This window comes from Nerophis ophidion, linkage group LG09 (assembly GCF_033978795.1).
Source record: "Nerophis ophidion isolate RoL-2023_Sa linkage group LG09, RoL_Noph_v1.0, whole genome shotgun sequence".
NCBI classification, from domain to species: Eukaryota; Metazoa; Chordata; class Actinopteri; order Syngnathiformes; family Syngnathidae; genus Nerophis; species Nerophis ophidion.
Window position 1 is genome coordinate 53,008,107 of NC_084619.1, and position 20,454 is coordinate 53,028,560.

The 20,454-nt window shown below is 42.4% G+C and overlaps 1 protein-coding gene across 2 annotated transcripts in view; it reads left to right on the forward strand.

Annotated features, from left to right (window-relative positions):
* The window catches only part of LOC133559452 (inactive phospholipase D5-like), a 136,988-nt gene that overhangs the window by 75,377 nt on the left and 41,157 nt on the right, over nucleotides 1-20,454 (forward strand). For both annotated transcript variants that reach the window (XM_061911215.1, XM_061911216.1), the window contains exon 2: nucleotides 16,781-16,917. In XM_061911215.1, coding sequence (XP_061767199.1) covers nucleotides 16,781-16,917 — 137 coding nt within the window. The remainder of the gene's footprint in view (nucleotides 1-16,780; nucleotides 16,918-20,454) is intronic.

Sequence of the window (20,454 nt, forward strand, 5' to 3'; positions counted from 1 at the left end):
CTGGTTTTCACGCCAGAATTAGACTCTGACCTGGTTTTCACGCCAGAATTAGACTCTGACCTGGTTTTCACGCCAGAATTAGACTCTGACCTGGTTTTCACGCCAGAATTAGACTCTGACCTGGTTTTCACGCCAGAATTAGACTCTGACCTGGTTTTCACGCCAGAATTAGACTCTGACCTGGTTTTCACGCCAGAATTAGACTCTGACCTGGTTTTCACGCCAGAATTAGACTCTGACCTGGTTTTCACGCCAGAATTAGACTCTGACCTGGTTTTCACGCCAGAATTAGACTCTCGCCTGGTTTTCACACCAGAAAATGTTTCTAGCCTTGTTCTTACGCCAGTTTCAGACTCTAAACTGGTTCTCACGCCAGCACAAACTCCAAGGCTGGAGCCCACTCCGGTACCAGCACCACGACAGGTACCGGTGCCAGCTCCGTGCCGCCAAGCACCGGTGCCAGCTCCGTGCCGCCAAGCACCGGTGCCAGCTCCGCGCCGCCAAGCACCGCCGACGACGGGGGTGGAGCCCACACCAGCGCCGACGACGGGGCTGGAACCTACACCAGCACCACCGACGATTACGCCTGCATTCACGTCGATGACGACTCCTGCGGCTCCCAGGCCGCCTCCGACGACTCCTGCGGCTCCCAGGCCGCCTCCGACGACTCCTGCGGCTCCCAGGCCGCCTCCGACGACTCCTGCGGCTCCCAGGCCGCCTCCGACGCCTTCTTCGGCTGCAGCACCCGCATCATCCTCGCCAGCTGCACTCGGGCCTGCTTTGGCTGCAGTCCCCGCACCCTCGTCTGCTGCTTCCAAGCCTGCTGGGATTTCGGTGCTGAGGCGTCGTCCACCACGTCGACCACGGGCGTGGCCTCTGCGAGGTCATCCTCCTCGCCAGATACTCCCTCCTCCATGTCGGCCACGGATGTGGCCGTGCCCGGGTCGTCCGCCTCGCCGGGCACCTCATCCTGCGAGGCGGCCACTAATGTGGCCTTTTCGAGGTCGCCCGCCAAAACTTTTTCGGCAGCAGCGTTCCACCCGCCGCCGCCACATGATGTGTCCTCGGTGGATTCGGGGACATGCGATCTGGCGACCCTCCACCGTGGACTCCCTCCGCCCTCCCTTCGTTTGTGAACTTTCTGGTTTTGGGGAGGGGGTTCAAGTTTTTGTTTGTTTTTTAAGACATCTGGTATCTGTCTTTTGTTGGGGGGGAATACTGTTGCGATCTGCTGCTCAGATCTTCACGTGTTTGTTTTTTCATTCTCTGTCTGACCCGTTTATTTCCTGTTTTTATCCATCACTATGGTTACACATCAGTCCACCTGCTAGTCTCGCCCCGCACACCTGCTAATAATTATCACCCTCCTATTTAAGCTCACCTTTTCTGTTCACTCATTCTCGGATCCTAATTTGCCCACGCGCATCAGTGACGACTCTCATCATTCGTATGTATTTTCTCGCTAGCTCTCACGCCAAGCCACTTTATTGTCTAGCTTTCATGCTAAATGTTTTGTTTACTCTTTTGTGTCCTCGTACCAAGTTCTAGTTTTCCTTGTTTTATCCTAGCTTTCACGCTAGCGTCTTTTGTTTACTTTTTCTCTTTACACCAGTATTTTTGTTCATAGACTTTTGTTATTAAATACCCTTTATCTTACCTATGCTGTGTTCTGCTTCGACGCATCCACGGGAAAACCACACCGGCATTACAATGCCGAAGAAGAGTCTTCACATTATTATTAATATTTAATGATATTTATCTTTTTGGAAACACTGATCATCTTAATGATTTCTCACAATGAATATATATTATTGATGTTTTAAATAGGTTACAATACAATCTGCACTTTGTTAGACTATATAACAAATTGGACCCAGCTATATTTCTAACAAAGACAAATCATTATTTCTTCTAGATTTCCAGAACAAAAATTTTAAAAGAAATTCAAAAGACTTTGAAATAAGATTTAAATTTGATTAAACAGATTTTCTAGATTTGCCAGAATATTTTTGGGGAATTTTAATCATAATCAATCAATCAATGTTTATTTATATAGCCCCAAATCACACATGTCTCAAAGGACTGCACAAATCATTACGACTACAACATCCTCGGAAGAACCCACAAAAGGGCGAGGAAAACTCACACCCAGTGGGCAGGGAGAATTCACATCCAGTGGGACGCCAGTGACAATGCTGACTATGAGAAACCTTGGAGAGGACCTCAGATGTGGGCAACCCACCCCCCCCATCTAGGGGACCGAAAGCAATGGATGTCGAGCGGGTCTAACATGATACTGTAAAAGTTCAATCCATAGTGGCTCCAACACAGCCGCGAGAGTTCAGTTCAAGCGGATCCAAGACAGCAGCGAGAGTCCCGTCCACAGGAAACCATCTCAAGCGGAGGCGGATCAGCAGTGTAGAGATGTCCCCAACCGATACAGGCGAGCGGTCCATCCTGGGTCCCGACGAGCGGTCCATCCTGGGTCTCGACTCTGGACAGCCAGTACTTCATCCATGGTCATCGGACCGGACCCCCTCCACAAGGGAGGTGGGGACATAGGAGAAAAAAGAAAAGAAGCGGCAGATCAACTGGTCTAAAAAGGAGGTCTATTTAAAGGCTAGAGTATACAGATGAGTTTTAAGGTGAGACTTAAATGCTTCTACTGAGGTAGCATCTTGAACTGTTACCGGGAGGGCATTCCAGAGTACTGGAGCCCGAACGGAAAACGCTCTATAGCCCGCAGACTTTTTTTGGGCTCTAGGAATCACTAATAAGCCGGAGTCTTTTGAACGCAGATTTCTTGCCGGGACATATGGTACAATACAATCGGCAAGATAAACTGGAGCTATACCGTGTAGTATTTTGTACGTAATTAGTAAAACCTTAAAGTCACATCTTAAGTGCACAGGAAGCCAGTGCAGGTGAGCCAGTACAGGCGTAATGTGATCAAACTTTCTTGTTCTTGTCAAAAGTCTAGCAGCCGCATTTTGTACCAACTGTAATCTTTTAATGCTAGACATGTGGAGACCCGAAAATAATACGTTACAGTAATCGAGACGAGACGTAACAAACGCATGGATAATGATCTCGGCGTCTTTAGTGGACAAAATGGAGCGAATTTTAGCGATAGGAGATGAGTTTGAAGAAATATTTCACAAATATTCTTTGGTGAAAAAACAGAAGCTAAAATTAAGAATTAAATAAAAATGTATTTATTATTCTTTACAATAAATAAAAAAATACTTGAACATTGATTTAAATTGTTTGTTTAAATTCTATTTGAGTTTTGTCTCTCTTAGAATTAAAAATGTCGAGCAAAGCAAGACCAGCTTGCTAGTAAATAAATACAATTTAAAAAAAATAGAGGCAGCTCACTGGTAAGTGCTGCTATTTTCAGAACAGGCCAGCGGGCTACTAATCTGGTCCTTACGGGCACCACGTTGGTGACTCATGTCTTAGAGCAGGGGTAGGGAACCTATGGCTCTAGAGCCAGATATGGCTCTTTTAATAACTGCAACTGGCTCTAAGATAAATCTTAGCTGACCTTACTTGATTGATTGATACTTTTATTAGTAGATTGCACGGTTCAGTACATATTCCGTACAATTGACCACTAAATGGTAACACCCGAATACGTTTTTCAACTTGTTTAAGTCGGGGTCCACGTAAATCAATTCATGGTAACACGATAAGTAATGAATAATTCCGCTGGTAATCACAGTGTCAAACATAACGTTCAAAATATAAAACATTCTCATGCATTTTCATCCATCCATCCGGTTCCTACCGCACCTGCTCAAGAAGTCGCATTAATGGTAAGAAGTATTTTATTTATTGTTGGTTAGCCTCAGAATAACAATGTTATTAAAAAGGAATAGACTTATCATAGTCTAAAAATGTTGGACTTTCTTAAAAATGCATGCATATAGTTGTATTCAGTGTTAAAAAAATATATATATAAATGACTCTCACGGAAATACTTTTAAAAATATTTGGCTTGTATGGCTCTCTCAGCCAAAAAGGTTCCCGACCCTAGAGCTTGAACAGGTGAATCCAAATAAGTCTGTGGAGACAGTTCCAACTTTACAGTACTGCGCTTCTGACCTCCATTTGGCAACACTTCTATCCCTTGGTGTGTGCTAATATGGAGCAGACCGACAGAAACAATACAGAAAAAAAAAAAATTTCAGAACAGATGTCAGCAGAGGCGTCGTCTGTGTGTCCATCTTTTATGCAGATCAGTTCTATTTCCCGTAATCGAGAGCAATGTAATGCAAGCATGAATGAGATGCATTAAAACTAACTATTCCTATTGAGAACATGACTGCCAGTAAGGTCTATTGATCCTCATGCCCTGCCCCAGTTTCAGGTAACACTTATACTGCACTGTGTACTGACTGGGTTAAATATAGGACTCCACTGCCATCGACTCCAGTAAGGTTTGCACGTGCAAAACCAGTGGCCTTTAAAGGGGAGCCTTAACACAATTTAAAAAGGGTTAAAAACAATAAAAATCAGTTCCCAGTAGCTTGTTGTATTTTTTTGATTTTTTTTTCAAAATTTTACCGGTGCCGGAATATCCCTTAAAAAAGCTTTAAAGTGCCTTATTTTCGCTATCTTCGAAACCACTATCCATTTCCCTGTGACGTCATACAGTGCTGCCAATGTAAACAAACAACGGCGAATACCACAGCAAGATATAGCAATATTAGCTCGGATTCAGACTCGGATTTCAGCGGCTTAAGCGATTCAACAGATTACGCATGTATTGAAACAGATGGTTGGAGTATGAAAGTATTGAAGAAGAAACTGAAGGTATTGAGCGAATAGCTATTGACGCTATTCATAGCCATAGCATGGCCGAATAGCTGCGTTAGCATCGCCGGTAAAATGTGCGGACCAAACGATCAGGACTTTCGCATTTTGTGATAATGGAGCAACTTAAATCCGTCGATTGGTAAGTGTAATATAAACGTAATATAGTTGCAAATGCATCTGCAGGTTATCCATACATCTCTGTGCCATGTCTGCTTTAGCATCGCCGGTCAATAGCATGTTAGCGTCAATTATCGTAGCATGTTGCATCAATTAGCTGGCAGTCAACATCAACAAAACTCAACTTTGTGATTTTGTTAACTTTATCGTTGCAAAAAAATCTGCAGGTTATCCATACATCTCTGTGCCATGTCTGCTTTAGCATCGCCGGTCAATAGCATGTTAGCGTCAATTATCGTAGCATGTTGCATCAATTAGCTGGCAGTCACGCCGCGACCAAATATGTCTGATTAGCACATAAGTCAACATCAACAAAACTCACCTTTGTGATTTTATTGACTTTATGGTTGCAAATGCATCTGCTGGTTATCCATACATCTCTGTGCCATGTCTGTCATCGCCAGTAAAATGTGGAGACACTCCCGCACATTAAATGGGGTTCTGGCGGCAGACACTTTCGCATCTTTGGGCCAGTGGTGCAACTTGAATCCCTCCCTGTTAGTGTTGTTACACCCTCCGGCAACACACCGACGAGGCATGATGTCTCCAAGGTTCCAAAAAATAGTCAAAAAAACGGAAAATAACAGAGCTGAGACCTAATGTTTACAATGTGTTGAAAATGAAAATGGCGGCTGTATTACCTCGGCGACGTCACATTCTGACGTCATCGCCTCCAGAGCAATAAACAGAAAGGCGTTTAATTCGCCAAAATTCACCCATTCAGAGTTCGGAAATCGGTTAAAAAAATATATGGTCTTTTTTCTGCACCATCAAGGTATATATTGATGCTTACATAGGTCTGGTGATAATGTTCCCCTTTAAACTTAATTCAGTTTTCTGCACAAGTGAGAAACAAAATTCTGCAAAACCAGTGGCCTTTAACCTTCGTTCAGTTTTCTGCACAAGTGAGAAACAAAATTCTGCAGCTTACAGGGATGACATTTGCGCTACTGCCAAGGGGAACATAAAACCGGACATCAGTCCAGATGGCTAGCGTTGTGTGTGTGAGCATTAGAGGCTGGAAGCAAATATGTTCCCCAGCGCCATCTGAGATCAATTCAACTCTCGCAAGGGGCCACAAATCAGTGCGCTACAATAATAAGTGGTTGTGTCTAAAGAGCGGCAAAGAGAGGCTAATGGCGCGAGTGCGGTGTGAACAATATGAGCTAATGAGCTGCCTTGTTCTCCTTGCGTAATGAGTTTTGCATTGGTGATATTGTTTTACAGCATGATTAAGCAGTTGGGAGTGAAACACAAACTCACTCCACTACTTTCAACGCATTAGTTTCTGACTAACTGGAGAAAAATAGGGAGAGACTGAAGTTAGCTCTAGCAGAAAATTAGTAGAAACTCGTTAAAGGAATGTATCATTTTTTCATGCTAAACCACACATATTGCTATAGCATACACATACACTTGATTAAATAAATATATTGATTTTAGCATCATCAATTATATAACTATTATTGTTTATCGATGTATACAACTGTAAATGTTCACACACACAGTGCTGGAAAATATAAAATCACATACAAATCACAATTCTTACTTATTACGATCAGTGTTTAGCTAATTCCTTTTAAAAAGTAATTCATTATAGTTACTCGTTACTTGCAAAATTAATCTTTAAAGGCCTACTGAAATGATATTTTGTTATTTAAACGGGGATAGCAGTTCCATTCTATGTGTCATACTTGATAATTTCGCTATATTGCCATATTTTTGCTGAAGGGATTTAGTAAAGAACATTGACGATAAAGTTCACAAATTTTGGTCGCTAAGAAAAAAGCCTTGCCTTTACCGGAAGTAGCAGACGATGTGCGCGTGATGTCACGGGTTGTAGAGCTCCGCACATCCTCACATTGTTTACAATCATAGCCACCAGCACCGAGAGCGATTCGGACCGAGAAAGCGACGATTTCCCCATTATTTTGAGCGAGGATGAAAGATTTGTGGATGAGGAAAGTGAAAGTGAAGGACTAGAAAAAAAAAAGACAGGGCAGTGGGAGCGGTTCAGATGTTATTAGACACATTTACTAGGATAATTCTGGAAAATCCCTAATCTTCTTATTGTGTTACTAGTGTTTTAGTGAGATTATACTGTTGTACCTGAAAGTCGGAGGGGTGTGGCCACGGGTGTGGTGACCGCCAGTGTCTCTGAGGGAAGCCATGTTTTTCTGAGCTTTTTTCCCCCTCCTCCACGGTGGAAGCGGCCGGGCGGAGGAGGCAAGAGAGTCCGAAGCTGCCTCTTTAAAAGGTGCACGAGGAACGATGCTAGCTCCGCTCATGTCTACGGTAAGAGCCGACTTATTACCACATTTTACTCACCGAAACCTGCCGGTTGATATGTGGTAAAGAACCATGTTCTCTTGACCGCTCTGTTCCATAGTAAAGCTTCACCTTCGGGAATGTAAACAAGGAAACACCGGCTGTGTTTGTGTTGCTAAAGGCAGCCACAATACACTGCTTCTCACCTACATCTTTCTTCTTTGACGTCTCCATTATTAATTGAACAAATTGCAAAAGATTCAGCAACACAGATGTCCACAATATTGTGTAATTATGCGATTAAAGCAGACTACTTATAGCTTGGATCGGGCTGGAAAAAAAATGTCCGCTATAATCCGTGACGTCACGTGCACGCGTCATCATACTGCAACGTTTTCAACAGGATACGTTGTGCGAACTTTAAAATTGCAATTTAGTAAACTAAAAAGGCCGTATTGGCATGTGTTGCAATGTTAATATTTCATCATTGATATATAAACTATCAGGCTGCGTGGTCGGTAGTAGTGGGTTTCAGTAGGCCTTTAATAAATGTAATTAATTACAAGAGAAAGTAATTACTGTTACTCTATAAAATACTTCAAATATCTAGCACTTGCAGTTGAAAGATATTTTATGAGACCAGAGCCGTGAAAAGGCAATACTTGTTGCTAAGCGACGCATGACGTTAGCACCCAGGCGGAGCGGCATTAGTCCAGCTGTGTTTGTTAGCTCAAATTCGCAGTTTGTGGGCTGTTACGGCAGCTCTGTTAAATGCAATACACATGCAATTCAATAATTGCATGTGTAACTGCACAAATATTTATTAGGGTTGCAACAATAAGTACATTTCCAGAAACTTTCTTGGAGACTTTCCATGAGACGCTCCCTGAAGATAACGCTGGGCAGATATTCAACTTTGATAAAAATCTGTTTGTTTTAACCCCCATCAGGGGTTAGTGCTTGTGCCTCACAATAAGAAGGTCCTGGGTTCGATCCCCAGGCCTGGGGTCTTCCTGTGTGGAGTTTGCATGTTCTCCCTGTGACTGCATGAGTTCCCTCCGGGTACTCCGGCTTCCTCCCACTTCCAAAGACATGCACCTGGGGATAGGTTGATTGGCAACACTAAATTGGCCCTAGTGTGTGAATGTGAGTGTGAATGTGGTCCGTCTATCTGTGTTGGCCCTGCAATGAGGTGGCGACTTGTCCAGGGTGTAAACCGCCTTCCGCCCGATTGTAGGTGAGATAGGCTCCAGCGCATCCCGCAACCCCGAAGGGAATAAGCGGTAGAAAAATGGATGGATGGATGGCTATGAGTGCTTCAGGTGTTCAGTTTCGTCAAAAAGAGCTGTCAGTTGCCATTCCTGTTTAAACGGTGATAAAAACTAATATGTCAATTTTCAATGCGGATTTTCTCAGGCTGCAAGTGTCTCCATGCTCACTGGTCAGAGAACACAATGACATTAATATAATTCAAAACAACAAGTGGAATTAATAACTTGGTTGGTCACACAACTTGAGAGTGAAATATTACTATGTCTGGAGTGTAGGCAGTGCTGCTAAGTTTATCTGTCTATGACAGTATTTCTCAAATAGGGGTACGCGTACCCCTGGGGGTACTTGAAGGTATGCCAAGGGGTACGTGAGATTTTTTTTAAATATTCTAAAAATACCAACAATTTAAAAATCCTTTATAAATATATTTATTGAATAATACTTCAACAAAATATGAATGTAAGTTCATAAACTGTGAAAGGAATGCAACCATAAATATTGATGTTAAAGATTAATTTTTTTGTGAATACATTTTTAGAGTTAAGTTCATGAATCAATTACAATCCCCAAATAGGGCACTTTAAGTTGATGATTATTTCTATGTGTAGAAATCTTTATTTATATTTGAATCACTTGTTTATTTTTCAACCTGTTTTTAGTTATTTTTATATCTTTTTTTCCAAATAGTTCAAGAAAGACCACTACAAATTAGCAATATTTTGCACTTGTTTATTTTTCAACCTGTTTTTAGTTATTTTTATATCTTTTTTTCCAAATAGTTCAAGAAAGACCACTACAAATGAGCAATATTTTGCACTGTTATACAATTTAATAAATCAGAAACTGATGACATAGTGCTGTATTTTACTTCTTTATCTCTTTTTTTCAACCCAAAATGCTTTGCTCTGATTAGGGTATACTTGAATTTAAAAAATGTTCACAGGTTGTACATCACTGAAAAAAGGTTGAAAACCACTGGTCTATGAGAATGACTGCAAAATGCAGAAACGTTCAAATAGAATCACTGTTTTGTGAGCCTTATTTTGTGTTTCGTAATAGTGCAAACTGACAGTGTCAGTGCTCGTGCTGCACGGACACACGATGGACAGACGAGAATCCTCCGTCCTACGTGTACGTTTCAACATTTTTGAATGGCCAGAAATAAAAAAATATTACACATCGTCTATTCAGCAACATCATTTTATAGCTGCTAGAGGACATAAGGGCTGACAAACGCAAAAGCTCCCTGGGCATTCGGTGGAGCACATGTGAGCGACGTCAGACGTGCACACTGTGGCCACACCAGCAGCACACCTGTCCTAAACCTGACTAAATGACAAGTTAAATGTTTTATTATCATAATCGAACGACAGCAGTCATTTCCATAAAATTATTTTCCTAATATGAGTGTTTTGGCCCACTTACAATGACAATAATAAAAAATATTGTTTTTCAGGGTGTACCCCGCCTTCCGTCCGATTGTAGCTGAGATAGGCACCATCGCCCCCTGCGACCCCAAAGGGAATAAGCGGTAGAAAATGGATGGATGGATGATTTTCATGAGCTGTGTACTAGTATATGTCTGGGTTGGGGTTCTGCTTTGGAAATAATGTGTACCCCTTTCAGATATCGCATTTAGTTCCCTTCAAAACAGGGGTCTCGGCCTGCGTGACGTTATTTTGCGGCCCCCACTTTAATATGAAAGTTTAAAGTTAGTGCGGCTAGCAAGTTTTATATGAAGGGCACTTGACAGTGTTGTGTTATTTGGGTCCAAAATGGCTCTTTCAACATTCTAGGTTGCCTACCCCTGCATTAGTGGAAAAGCGGCAAATGAGTCAAAGCGACAGAAACATTGCCATGGAGACGAGGGTTTTCTTAACACCTGGCTGCAGTCACACTGAACACATGTCCGTCAGTAATAACAGTCCCCGATAACCTGGACCAATTCAAAACGCCGTGTTGCTGTAGGGAGGAAAAGCGGAACGACACACATTGCCAAAATAACATTATTTCCCGTGCGGCGGCTAAATACAAATATAATACACAACCCCAAACATGTCTTTTTCAAAGCCTGCAGTGAAGAGAAGGGTTAGTGATGTGCAAAGACAATTCCAGGAAAAGTGGGAGATGCAATATTTCTTTGTTGAGCACAGGGGCACCCCGACGTGTCTTATTTGCACAGAGAAAGTTGCAGTGCACAAGGAATACAATTTGAAACATCATTTTACAACTAGACATGCTGAGGAGTGTGCAACATTGTTTTTAAGAAATATTTTCTAGCGGCTCAGCCTCACCTCGACTCTGCGTCCAGTGGCCCCCAGGTAAATTGAGTTTGAGACCCCTGCCTAAAAACAATCTTATGTTGCACAATGAGATGTAAGCATGGGATCATGTGTACATTCCTGTAACTTCCTGTTTGTAAAATATATATTTATTAGTATTTATCTATTATACTAACATCATTTCATGATTAATATTTATGAATTAAGATTTTTACTGAATGACAGGAGAATAACCACACATTTGATTGGTAAATCATAGTGTAACGACCTGGAATTACACATTATATGCGGTGATGGAGTTGTCCGACTTTTTGTGTGGCTGTGAACGCACCACTGGCTGTGCATTTGTTGGCACAAGTGAGAAAGAGCAAGCGGCTGCTGTTGATATAACCATAGGTGCTGATCTACATTTCTGCCAGTGGGTGCTGGGTGTGTGTGTGTTTGAAAAAAATAGATATTCAGCGACGTTAATATCCCATATGATTTGTGGCTTTGTTATTTTGTAAAATGGACCAAACTTTCCACAAAACTAACTACAACAACAATGATTTTTCAAAAATTGTTTTAAAGATTGAAAGTTGCCTTTAATCCCACGTGGGTGCTTAGCATTGTCCCTGGGTGCTCGGGCCCCGAAGCACCCATTGGATCGGCGCCTATGGATATGACAGATGACAAAGTTGGTTTTGGCCTGGTTTGTGCAGCAGAAAATAATAAGTTTTGCTAGATATACATTTTTTTTACCAATGTTTTTGATCATGTGTTTACAGCCGACAACAAAGAGTTTTGCTCAATTAAGTGATCGATGGAATTCTTTTCCTCCTTAAAGTGTCTTGACAATAATTGAGCAGTGATGACGAAAACTGTTTTCTCTGTCGTGGCCGCGTGTCGTAAGTTACATTTAAAAAAGTTATGTACTTATTTTTTAATGTGATTTTTTTGCGTGGCATGGATTTGCTGTGCACAGAGGATGCGTGAGCAGTGCACAATTGGACAAGCACGCACCTTAAAGGGAAGGTTGGTGTCCTTTTTCCTGTTTCTTTTTTTCCACATAAAATCCATCCACCCATTCATCTTCTTCCGCTTATCCGAGGTCTGGTCGCGGGGGCAGCAGCCTAAGCAAGGAAGTCCAGACTTCCCTCTCCCCAGCCACTTTGTCCAGCTCCTCCCGGGGAATCCCGAGGCGTTCCCAGGCCAGCCGGGAGACATAGTCTTCACAACGTGTCCTGGGTCTTCCCCGTGGCCTCCTATCGGTCGGACGTGCCTGAAACACCTCCCTCGGGAGGCATTCGGGTGGCATCCTGACCAGATACCCGAACCACCTTATCTGGCTCCTCTCGATGTGGAGGAGCAGTGGCCTTACTTTGAGATCCTCCCGGATGACAGAGATTCTCACCTTATCTCTAAGGGAGAGAACCGCCACCCGGCGGAGGAAACTCATTTCGGCCGCTTGTACCCATGATCTTGTCCTTTCGGTCATGACCCAAAGCTCATGACCATAGGTGAGGAGGGGAACGTAGATCAACTGGTGAATTGAGAGTTTTGCCTTCCGGCTAAGCTCCTTCTTTACCACAACGGATCGATACAGTGTCCGCATTAGTGAAGACGTCAAGACTCTGAGGTACTTGAACTCCTCCACTTGGGGCAATATCTCCTCCCCAACCCGGAGATGGCACTCCACCCTTTTCCGCGCGAGAACCATGGACTCTAACTGGAAAGTTATGAACAGAATCGGTGACAAAGGGCAGCCTTGGCGGAGTTCAACCCTCACTGGAAACGGGTCCGACTTGCTGTCGGCGATGCGGACCAAGCAACGACACTGATCATACAGGGAGCGGACCGCCACAATCAGACAGTCTGATACCCCATACTCTCTGAGCACTCCCCACAGGACTTCCCGAGGGACACTGTCGAATGCCTTCTCCAAGTCCACAAAGCACATGTAGACTGGTTGGGCAAACTCCCATGCACCCTCAAGAACCCTGCCGAGAGTATAGAGCTGATCCACGGTTCCACAACCAGGACAAAAACCACACTGTTCCTCTTGAATCCGAGGTTCGACTAACCTGCGTAGCCTCCTATCCAGTACACCTGAATAGACCTTACCGGGAAGGCTAAGGAGTGTGATCCTATTAAACACCATAAAATATTTTTCTAATATGAAAAACATCTTCTTGAAGTATGCATTTTTGCATATTGAACCAAGTAAGTGCAGCCTCTCTCCAATGAGCCTTCAGCAATAGAAAAAAAAAAGTGGTGTCAAGATGCACTGCACGGCTGCTTCTAAAATACCCTTAAAAAGTGGTACCCCGTATAGTACATGCAAAATCCTCATTTAATTAAGGCGGTCTGCCCGGCCCGGATGGTTTCAGTGCAGAATATTAAGAACTTTCTCCAGTGTTCTTGCTCCGGCTCTAAGAGACATGTATAATGAAGCATACCTGTACCATCGCCACCCAGAATCCTTATCAAGGGCCACCATTTCTCTCATACTAAAAAAAGAGAAAGACCCCCAGTTTTGCAGCAGCTATGGACCAAATTCGCTCTTAAATGTAGATCTAAAAATTCTGTCCAAGGTTCTTGCTCTCCGGCTCCAAAGGGTGATACCTTCCATCATCTCGTTGGATCAAACAGGTTTTATGTTAGGCCGGCAATCCTCACACAACACTCGGCGCCTCCTAAACATTATCCCCTAGTCAAACCCCTCGACCCCGGAAGTGGTGGTGTCCCTCTATGCGGAGAAAGCCTTTGATAGGGTTGAATCGGAATATCTATTTGAGGTGATGGGTCGGTTTGGTTTTAATAAAGATTTCATTCTCTGGGTTAAACTTTTATACTCGTCCCCAGTAGCTTCAGTACGTACAAATAATACACTGTCCTCCCCAATTTTTCTTAAAAGAGGTACTAGACAAGGTTGCCCGCTGTCCCCATTACTGTTTGCTATTGCGATAGAACCCATTGCCCTTTGGCTGCGTGCGGAGGGGGGCTTTAAAGGTATCACCCGGTCGGACACGTTGCACAAAGTGTCGCTTTATGCGGAGGACTTGCTCCTATACATCTCAGATCCTGCTAGCTCACTCCCAGTAATCTTTGACATTTTGGAGCGGTTTGGCACACACTCTGGCTACAAACTTAATTACCAAAAAAGTGATCAATTCCTTAGCTAAACAGTTACCACGATCTTTGGCTACATTCAAATGGGCACATGACTGGATCCATTACTTGGGAATCTTTATTAGTCCGGCTATGTCTGACATGCTCCGGGGAAATTTTTTACCACTAATTGAAAAAATGGAGAAGGACTTTGCCCGCTGGTCTGTTTTACCATTATCTCTCGCTGGCCGGGTCAATCTGATCAAGATGTTACCTTTTTCCAACATATCCCCATATTTATTACTAAATATTTTTTCGATAAATTAGACAAATAAGGCGGTCTGCACCACTTTACAATTGTACACATTACACATACCCACGAATAGTACACACTATTTTATGGATTGCTCACGCTGTTTAGCATGTGGTATTCGGATCTTAGTAAATCAGGACAATACTGTAGCTAACAGCCAAATTCAACAAAGAAGGCAATGTTACTACCGAATTAGCACGGAAAAAAGTTCTGGAGCATGAAGGAGCAACGTGTACACATGAGGCCCCCTTCACATTTTTGAATGCCCCCTCATATATGCCTGCCTAGAACCAGCCCTGCATCAAACATACAAAACCCGAAACCAGTGAAGTTGTCACGCTGTTGAAATCGTAAAAAAAACAGAATACAATGATTTGCAAATCCTTTTTCAACTTACATTCAAATGAATAGACTGCAAAGACAAGACATTTAATGTTCGAACTGAGAAACTATTTTTTTTTTTCAAATAATCATTAACTTAGAATTTAATGACAGCAACACATTGCAAAAAAGTTGGCACAGGGGCACTTTTACCACTGTGTTACATGGCCTTTTCCTTTTAACAACACTCAGTAAACGTTTGGGAACTGAGGAGACCAATTTTTGAAGCTTTTCCGGTGGCATTCTTTCCTATTTTTGCTTGATGTACAGCTTAAGTTGTTCAACAGTCCGGGGTCTCCGTTGTCGTGTTTTACGCTTCATTCATTTTCAATGGGAGACAGGTCTGGACCACAGGCAGGTAAGTTTAGTACCTATGAAGCCACGCTGTTGTAACACGTGCAGAAGGGGCCTTGGCATTGTCTTGCTGAAATAAGCAGGGGTGTTAATGAAAAATACGTTGCTTGGATGGCAACATATGTTGCTCCAAAACTTGTATGTACCTTTCAGCATTAATGGGGCGGTATAGCTCAGTTGGTAGAGCGGCCGTGCCAGCAACTTGAGAGTTGCAGGTTCAATTCCCGCTTCCGCCATCCTAGTCATTGCCGTTGTGTCCTTGGGCAAGACACTTTGCCCACGTGCCCCCAGTGCCACCCACACTGGTTTAAATGTAACTTAGATATTGGGTTTCACTATGTAAAGCGCTTTGAGTCACTAGAGAAAAGCGCTATATAAATATAATTCACTTCACTTCACAATGGTGCCTGGAGAGATGTGTAAGTTACCCATGCCTTGGGCACTAATACACCTCCATACCATCACAGATGCTGGGTTTTGACATTTGCGCCTATAACAGTCCTGATGGTTCTTTTCCTCTTTGGTCCCGGGGACACGACGTCCACACTTTCCAAAAACAACTTGAAATGTGGACTTGTCAGACCACAGAACACTCTTCCACTTTGCATCAGTCCATCTTAGATGAGCTCGGGCCCAGCGAAGATGGCGGCGTTTCTGGGCGTTTTTGATAAATGGCTTTGGCTATGCATAATAGAGTTTTAACTTGCACTTACAGATGTAGCGACAAACTATAGTTATTGACAGTGGTTTTCTGAAGTGTCCCTGAGCCCACGTGGTGATATCCTTTTCACACTGATGTCTGTTTTTGATGCAGTACTGCCTGAAGGAACAAAGGTCACAGGCATTCAATGTGCAGTAATTACGTGCAGTGATTTCTCCAGATTCTCTGAACCTTTTGATATTACGGACCGTAGATGGTGAAATCCCTAAATTCCTTTCAATAGCTCGTTGAGAAATGTTGTACTTCAACTGTTCGACAATTTGCTCATGCATTTGTTCACCAAGTGGTGACCCTTGCCCCATCCTTGTTTGTGAATGACTGAGCATTTCATGGAAGCTGCTTTTATACCCAATCATGGCACCCACCTGTTCCCAATAAGTGTTTGATGAGCATTCCTCAACTTTTTCAGTCTTTTTTTCCCACTTGTGCCAAATTTTTTTAAATGTCTTGCAGGCATCAAATTCCTAATATTTAAAAAAAATAAAGTTTACCAGTTCGAACATTAGGCATCTTGTCTTTGCAGTCTACTCAATTGAATATAGGCTGAAAAGGATTCTCAAATCATTGTGTTCTTTTTTCATTTACGATTTACACAACGTGCCAACTTCACCTGTTTTGGGTTTTGTACATAACGATATTTATTACTAGTGAAAGTATCAGTGTTAGTAATGTCACTATCATACAACAATATTTTTTTTAACAGTGATTACAATTCCTAATATTTTAGAATAGATTTTGTCATCTGATTTTCGGGCCATCCTTGGTTACCTCTTAACAGAATGTAATGAATAAAGGCTGTGTATTTTTTTCGCCGAATCGTCCGAACAAACTAACTAAATTTACCGCCCTTTTTTGGCTTGGCATGTAAGGATTTACAGCTAAAAACGCTAGTGTCCTTTCATGATTACACCTGGTGTTATTTACGTGCTGTCAGACGTACATCATGTGTTCGTGTTCCATCAGTGTATTGTTGAGGTCTGCGTTAAATCACACGACACACACAGCAGCCAATCGAAATCCAAGGTTAAAGCCTTCTTTTTTTGACCGTGCCGTGGATAAAAATCTATGTTTTCTTGTTTATTTTCCCCCCGTCTGTTGCAGTCGCAGCAGAAGTGCATCGTGATCTTTGCCCTGCTGTGTTGTTTTGCCGTGCTGGTGGCTTTGATCTTCTCCGCCGTGGACATTTGGGGCGAGGACGAGGACGGAATCACGGAGGACAACTGCAGCAGGGATTGCAGGTGGGAGGTGGAACCATATTTACTCTCTGACACTTTTATTACCTCAGCCAAGGGCGAAAAAGCCAAGGCGAGAAGTTGTTTTGGGTAATTGTTGTAGTTTTTTATCCGCGAGAGTGCGGCTTGCCGCTGTGCGTCCCAGAGCTCCAGATAAAGACTTCTAACAAGAATTAGAACAAATGGAGACGCTATGCTGGCGTCACGTGATAGGCGATGATATGCTTGCCGTCATTAATCTTGCGCTCTTTAAGGATACTCCCCCATGGCCAGCCTTGTGGCAGATGACAACGCCCGTAGGTGGTGATGAAAGTGTCCGATCAGCAGCGGTCCGGTTGATACGGATGTCCTGTCCTCTCTCCATTAAGACTCTTATCATAACATCCACCGTCCAGCCCTCACTTACGTTCTTTATCTCCTTCTTCATGTCCCTGTTCATCACCTCACTCATTCTTCAAAGCTACCCGTTAACAAGCACTCAGTCAGGCGAGCCGAGTTAAACCTCTCCTAACGGTTTCAGGATGACAAAAGCTGAATCTTGTGGTTGGGATGAACCCGAACAATTGAACGATGTCTGAATATACTAGAAAATAGGTTTACCACCTTAGAAAAAACTTGGCTCTCTATAAGTACCATCATATTAGACTTAGACTTAGAAACTTAGACTTCCTTTTATTGTCATTCAAATTAGAACTTTACAGTACAGATAAGAACGAAATATTGTTGCATTAGCTCGTTGTGGTGCAGGATAAAAGAGCAATAAGGTGCAGGCTGATTGAGAGTTGTTAAAGGGGAACATTATCACCAAACCTATGCAAGCGTCAATATATACCTTGATGTTGCAGAAAAAAGACCATGTATTTTTTTAACCGATTTCCGAACTCTAAATGGGTGAATTTTGCCGAATTAAACGCCTTTCTGTTTATCGGTCTCGTAGCGACGACGTCAGAACGTGACGTCACCGAGGTAATACACCCGCCATTTTCATTTTCAACACATTACAAGCACCGGGACTCAGCACTGTTATTTTCCGGTTTTTCGACTATTTTTTTTAACTTTGGAGACATCATGCCTCGTCGGTGTGTTGTCGGAGGGTGGAACAACACTAACAGGGAGGGATTCAAGTTGCACCACTGGCCCGAAGATGCGAAAGTGTCTGCCGCCAGATCACCATTGAATGTGCCAGAGTGTCTCCACATTTTACCAGCGATGCTAAGGCAGACAAGGCACAGAGATGTATGGATAACCTGCAGATGGATTTGCAACGATTAAGTCAACTAAATAACAAAGGTGAGTTTTGCTGATGTTGTTGACTTATGTGCTAATCAGACATATTTGGTCGCAGCATGACTGCCAGCTAATCGATGCTAACATGCTACGCTAATCGATGCTAACATGCTATTTACGCTAGCTGTATGTACATTTGAAACTAGATACCCACATTTAATGCGAAACAAACACTTACCAATCGACATATTTAAGTTGTTCCAGTGTCACAAGATGCGAAAGTCCTGATCGTTTGGTCCGCACATTTTACCGGCGATGCTAATAAGGCAGCCATGCTATGGGCCACTTCATTAGGTGCACCCATGCTATGGCCGAATAGCGTCAATAGCTATTCGCTCGATAGCTTCAGTTTCTTCTTCAATTTCGTTTTCGCTATCTGCCTCCATACTCCGACCATCATTTTTCAATACATGCGTAATCTGTTGAATCGCATAAACCGCTGAATCTGAATCCGAGCTAATGTCGCCATATCTTGCTGTGGTAACCGCCATCTTGTTTGTATTAGCAGCCCTTTATGACGTCACGGGGAAATGGACAGTCGCATCGCAAATAGCGAAAATTAAGAACTTTAAAGCTTTTTTTAGGGATATTACGGGAGGTGTAAAATTTTGCAAAAAAATTTGAAAAATAAAACAAGCCACTGGGAACTGATTTTTATTGTTTTTAACCCTTTTGAAATTGTGATAATGTTCCCCTTCAAGAACTCTTGGTTTTTGAGTGTTGTTAAAAAAAACAAAACAGTGTTGACATAACTGTTTGTTATGATGCTTTGACATTTTTGCACTTTATTTCTTTATTGAAAGAAATGTCTATGTAGAAAAAAGTTATTTGCAAATGTGGTTACAATGCTAAAAAATTAAAAGTTGAAGTGTAAAAAAAAAAAAAAAACACTTTATTGAGTTAAACATTTCTTTATGGGGGAAAGATATAAATAAATAGATTACTGATTAGAGATAAATATATTGCACTTTTGCATGTGCGTCCACGTTTATAGATGTATGTTATATTCTCTTTATATTCCAGCGAGTTAATCCATTTTTGGAGGGAATAAAAAGGAATATTATGGAGGTTCTGCTATTATATTGTATAATATATTATATTATATTATAATATATATTGATCAACATTTAAATGCAGTAGCGTAGTAGGCCTAGGTATTCATTAAAACAAGGCAGAGGTTTTATTTAACGAGTATATTTCATATTTTTGGCCACTGTATCACTACACACCATTTGAACAGTAACACTGTATTTGAATATTTCATTAAGTGATTATTTGGCGTACGACTACAGGGAGTTCGCCTACTACTAGTGGTAAACCTACCACAGTTTGAGAATCACAATAGGCCTCGGAAGCCAAACAAAAGTTTGAACCCTTTTGAGTGTTGTGACACCAACATCAGCATTTGTATGGTCACTTTTGTCCTACCAATTTATTGTTTTTACGTTTAAACGGGACAATTATGAATATTACAAAGCGAGATTAGTATTACACCCAAATCAGTGTGTTCAGAATGTTTCATTGATTTGACCTCATAACTGAAATAGTGGGTAAAGATACGGGTTTTATTTCTTTTGAAGGGAAAATAGCTTCAAGGTATAACAATTCGGGATGTGCCGATCGTTCCGCCACCAATCAATATCAGACAATTTTTGTCAAAAAGTATGTGAGCGCCATTGCTCCTTATTGCTGATCACAAATGACCCTGTCCTCCGGCTGATATTTTATCCATTTTTGGTCCCCCGGCTGACATTACTGCTACCCACCGATGTCGGCTATGCAACACTAGTGAGTATCCGCGTGAAGCGGTAATGCGTTCGGTATCGATCTTCCCATATTGCTACCGCTCCGAGCGGGGCGCGAACCCACTTCCCGCAATGGAGAGGTAAGTGTAACAGCCTGAGCTGCTAACCCAGCAACTTGGAAGTTGTCAGGTAGTGAGGTTTACGAACATACACCTGGCAGAGCTATCCTGGCTGGATCCCGTTATACGGACGCATGTGCACAACCGTAAATATTTTGTAAATATTTGCCTCAAGCAAAATACCCATCAAAACAGCTGTTTCGTATGCCTCGTGTACAAGTGAGTAGTTTAAATTGTATATTAATGGTCAGTAAGCATGTAGACAAACATAGCATGACTAAGTTCACATTGACGCTAACAATGGGAGCTTATATTTTATTTTAATCACCGTTTTACGCTACTGGTAGCTTTTTTCGAGGAAACAGCAAAATTCGACAGAACACCAGTCTCCT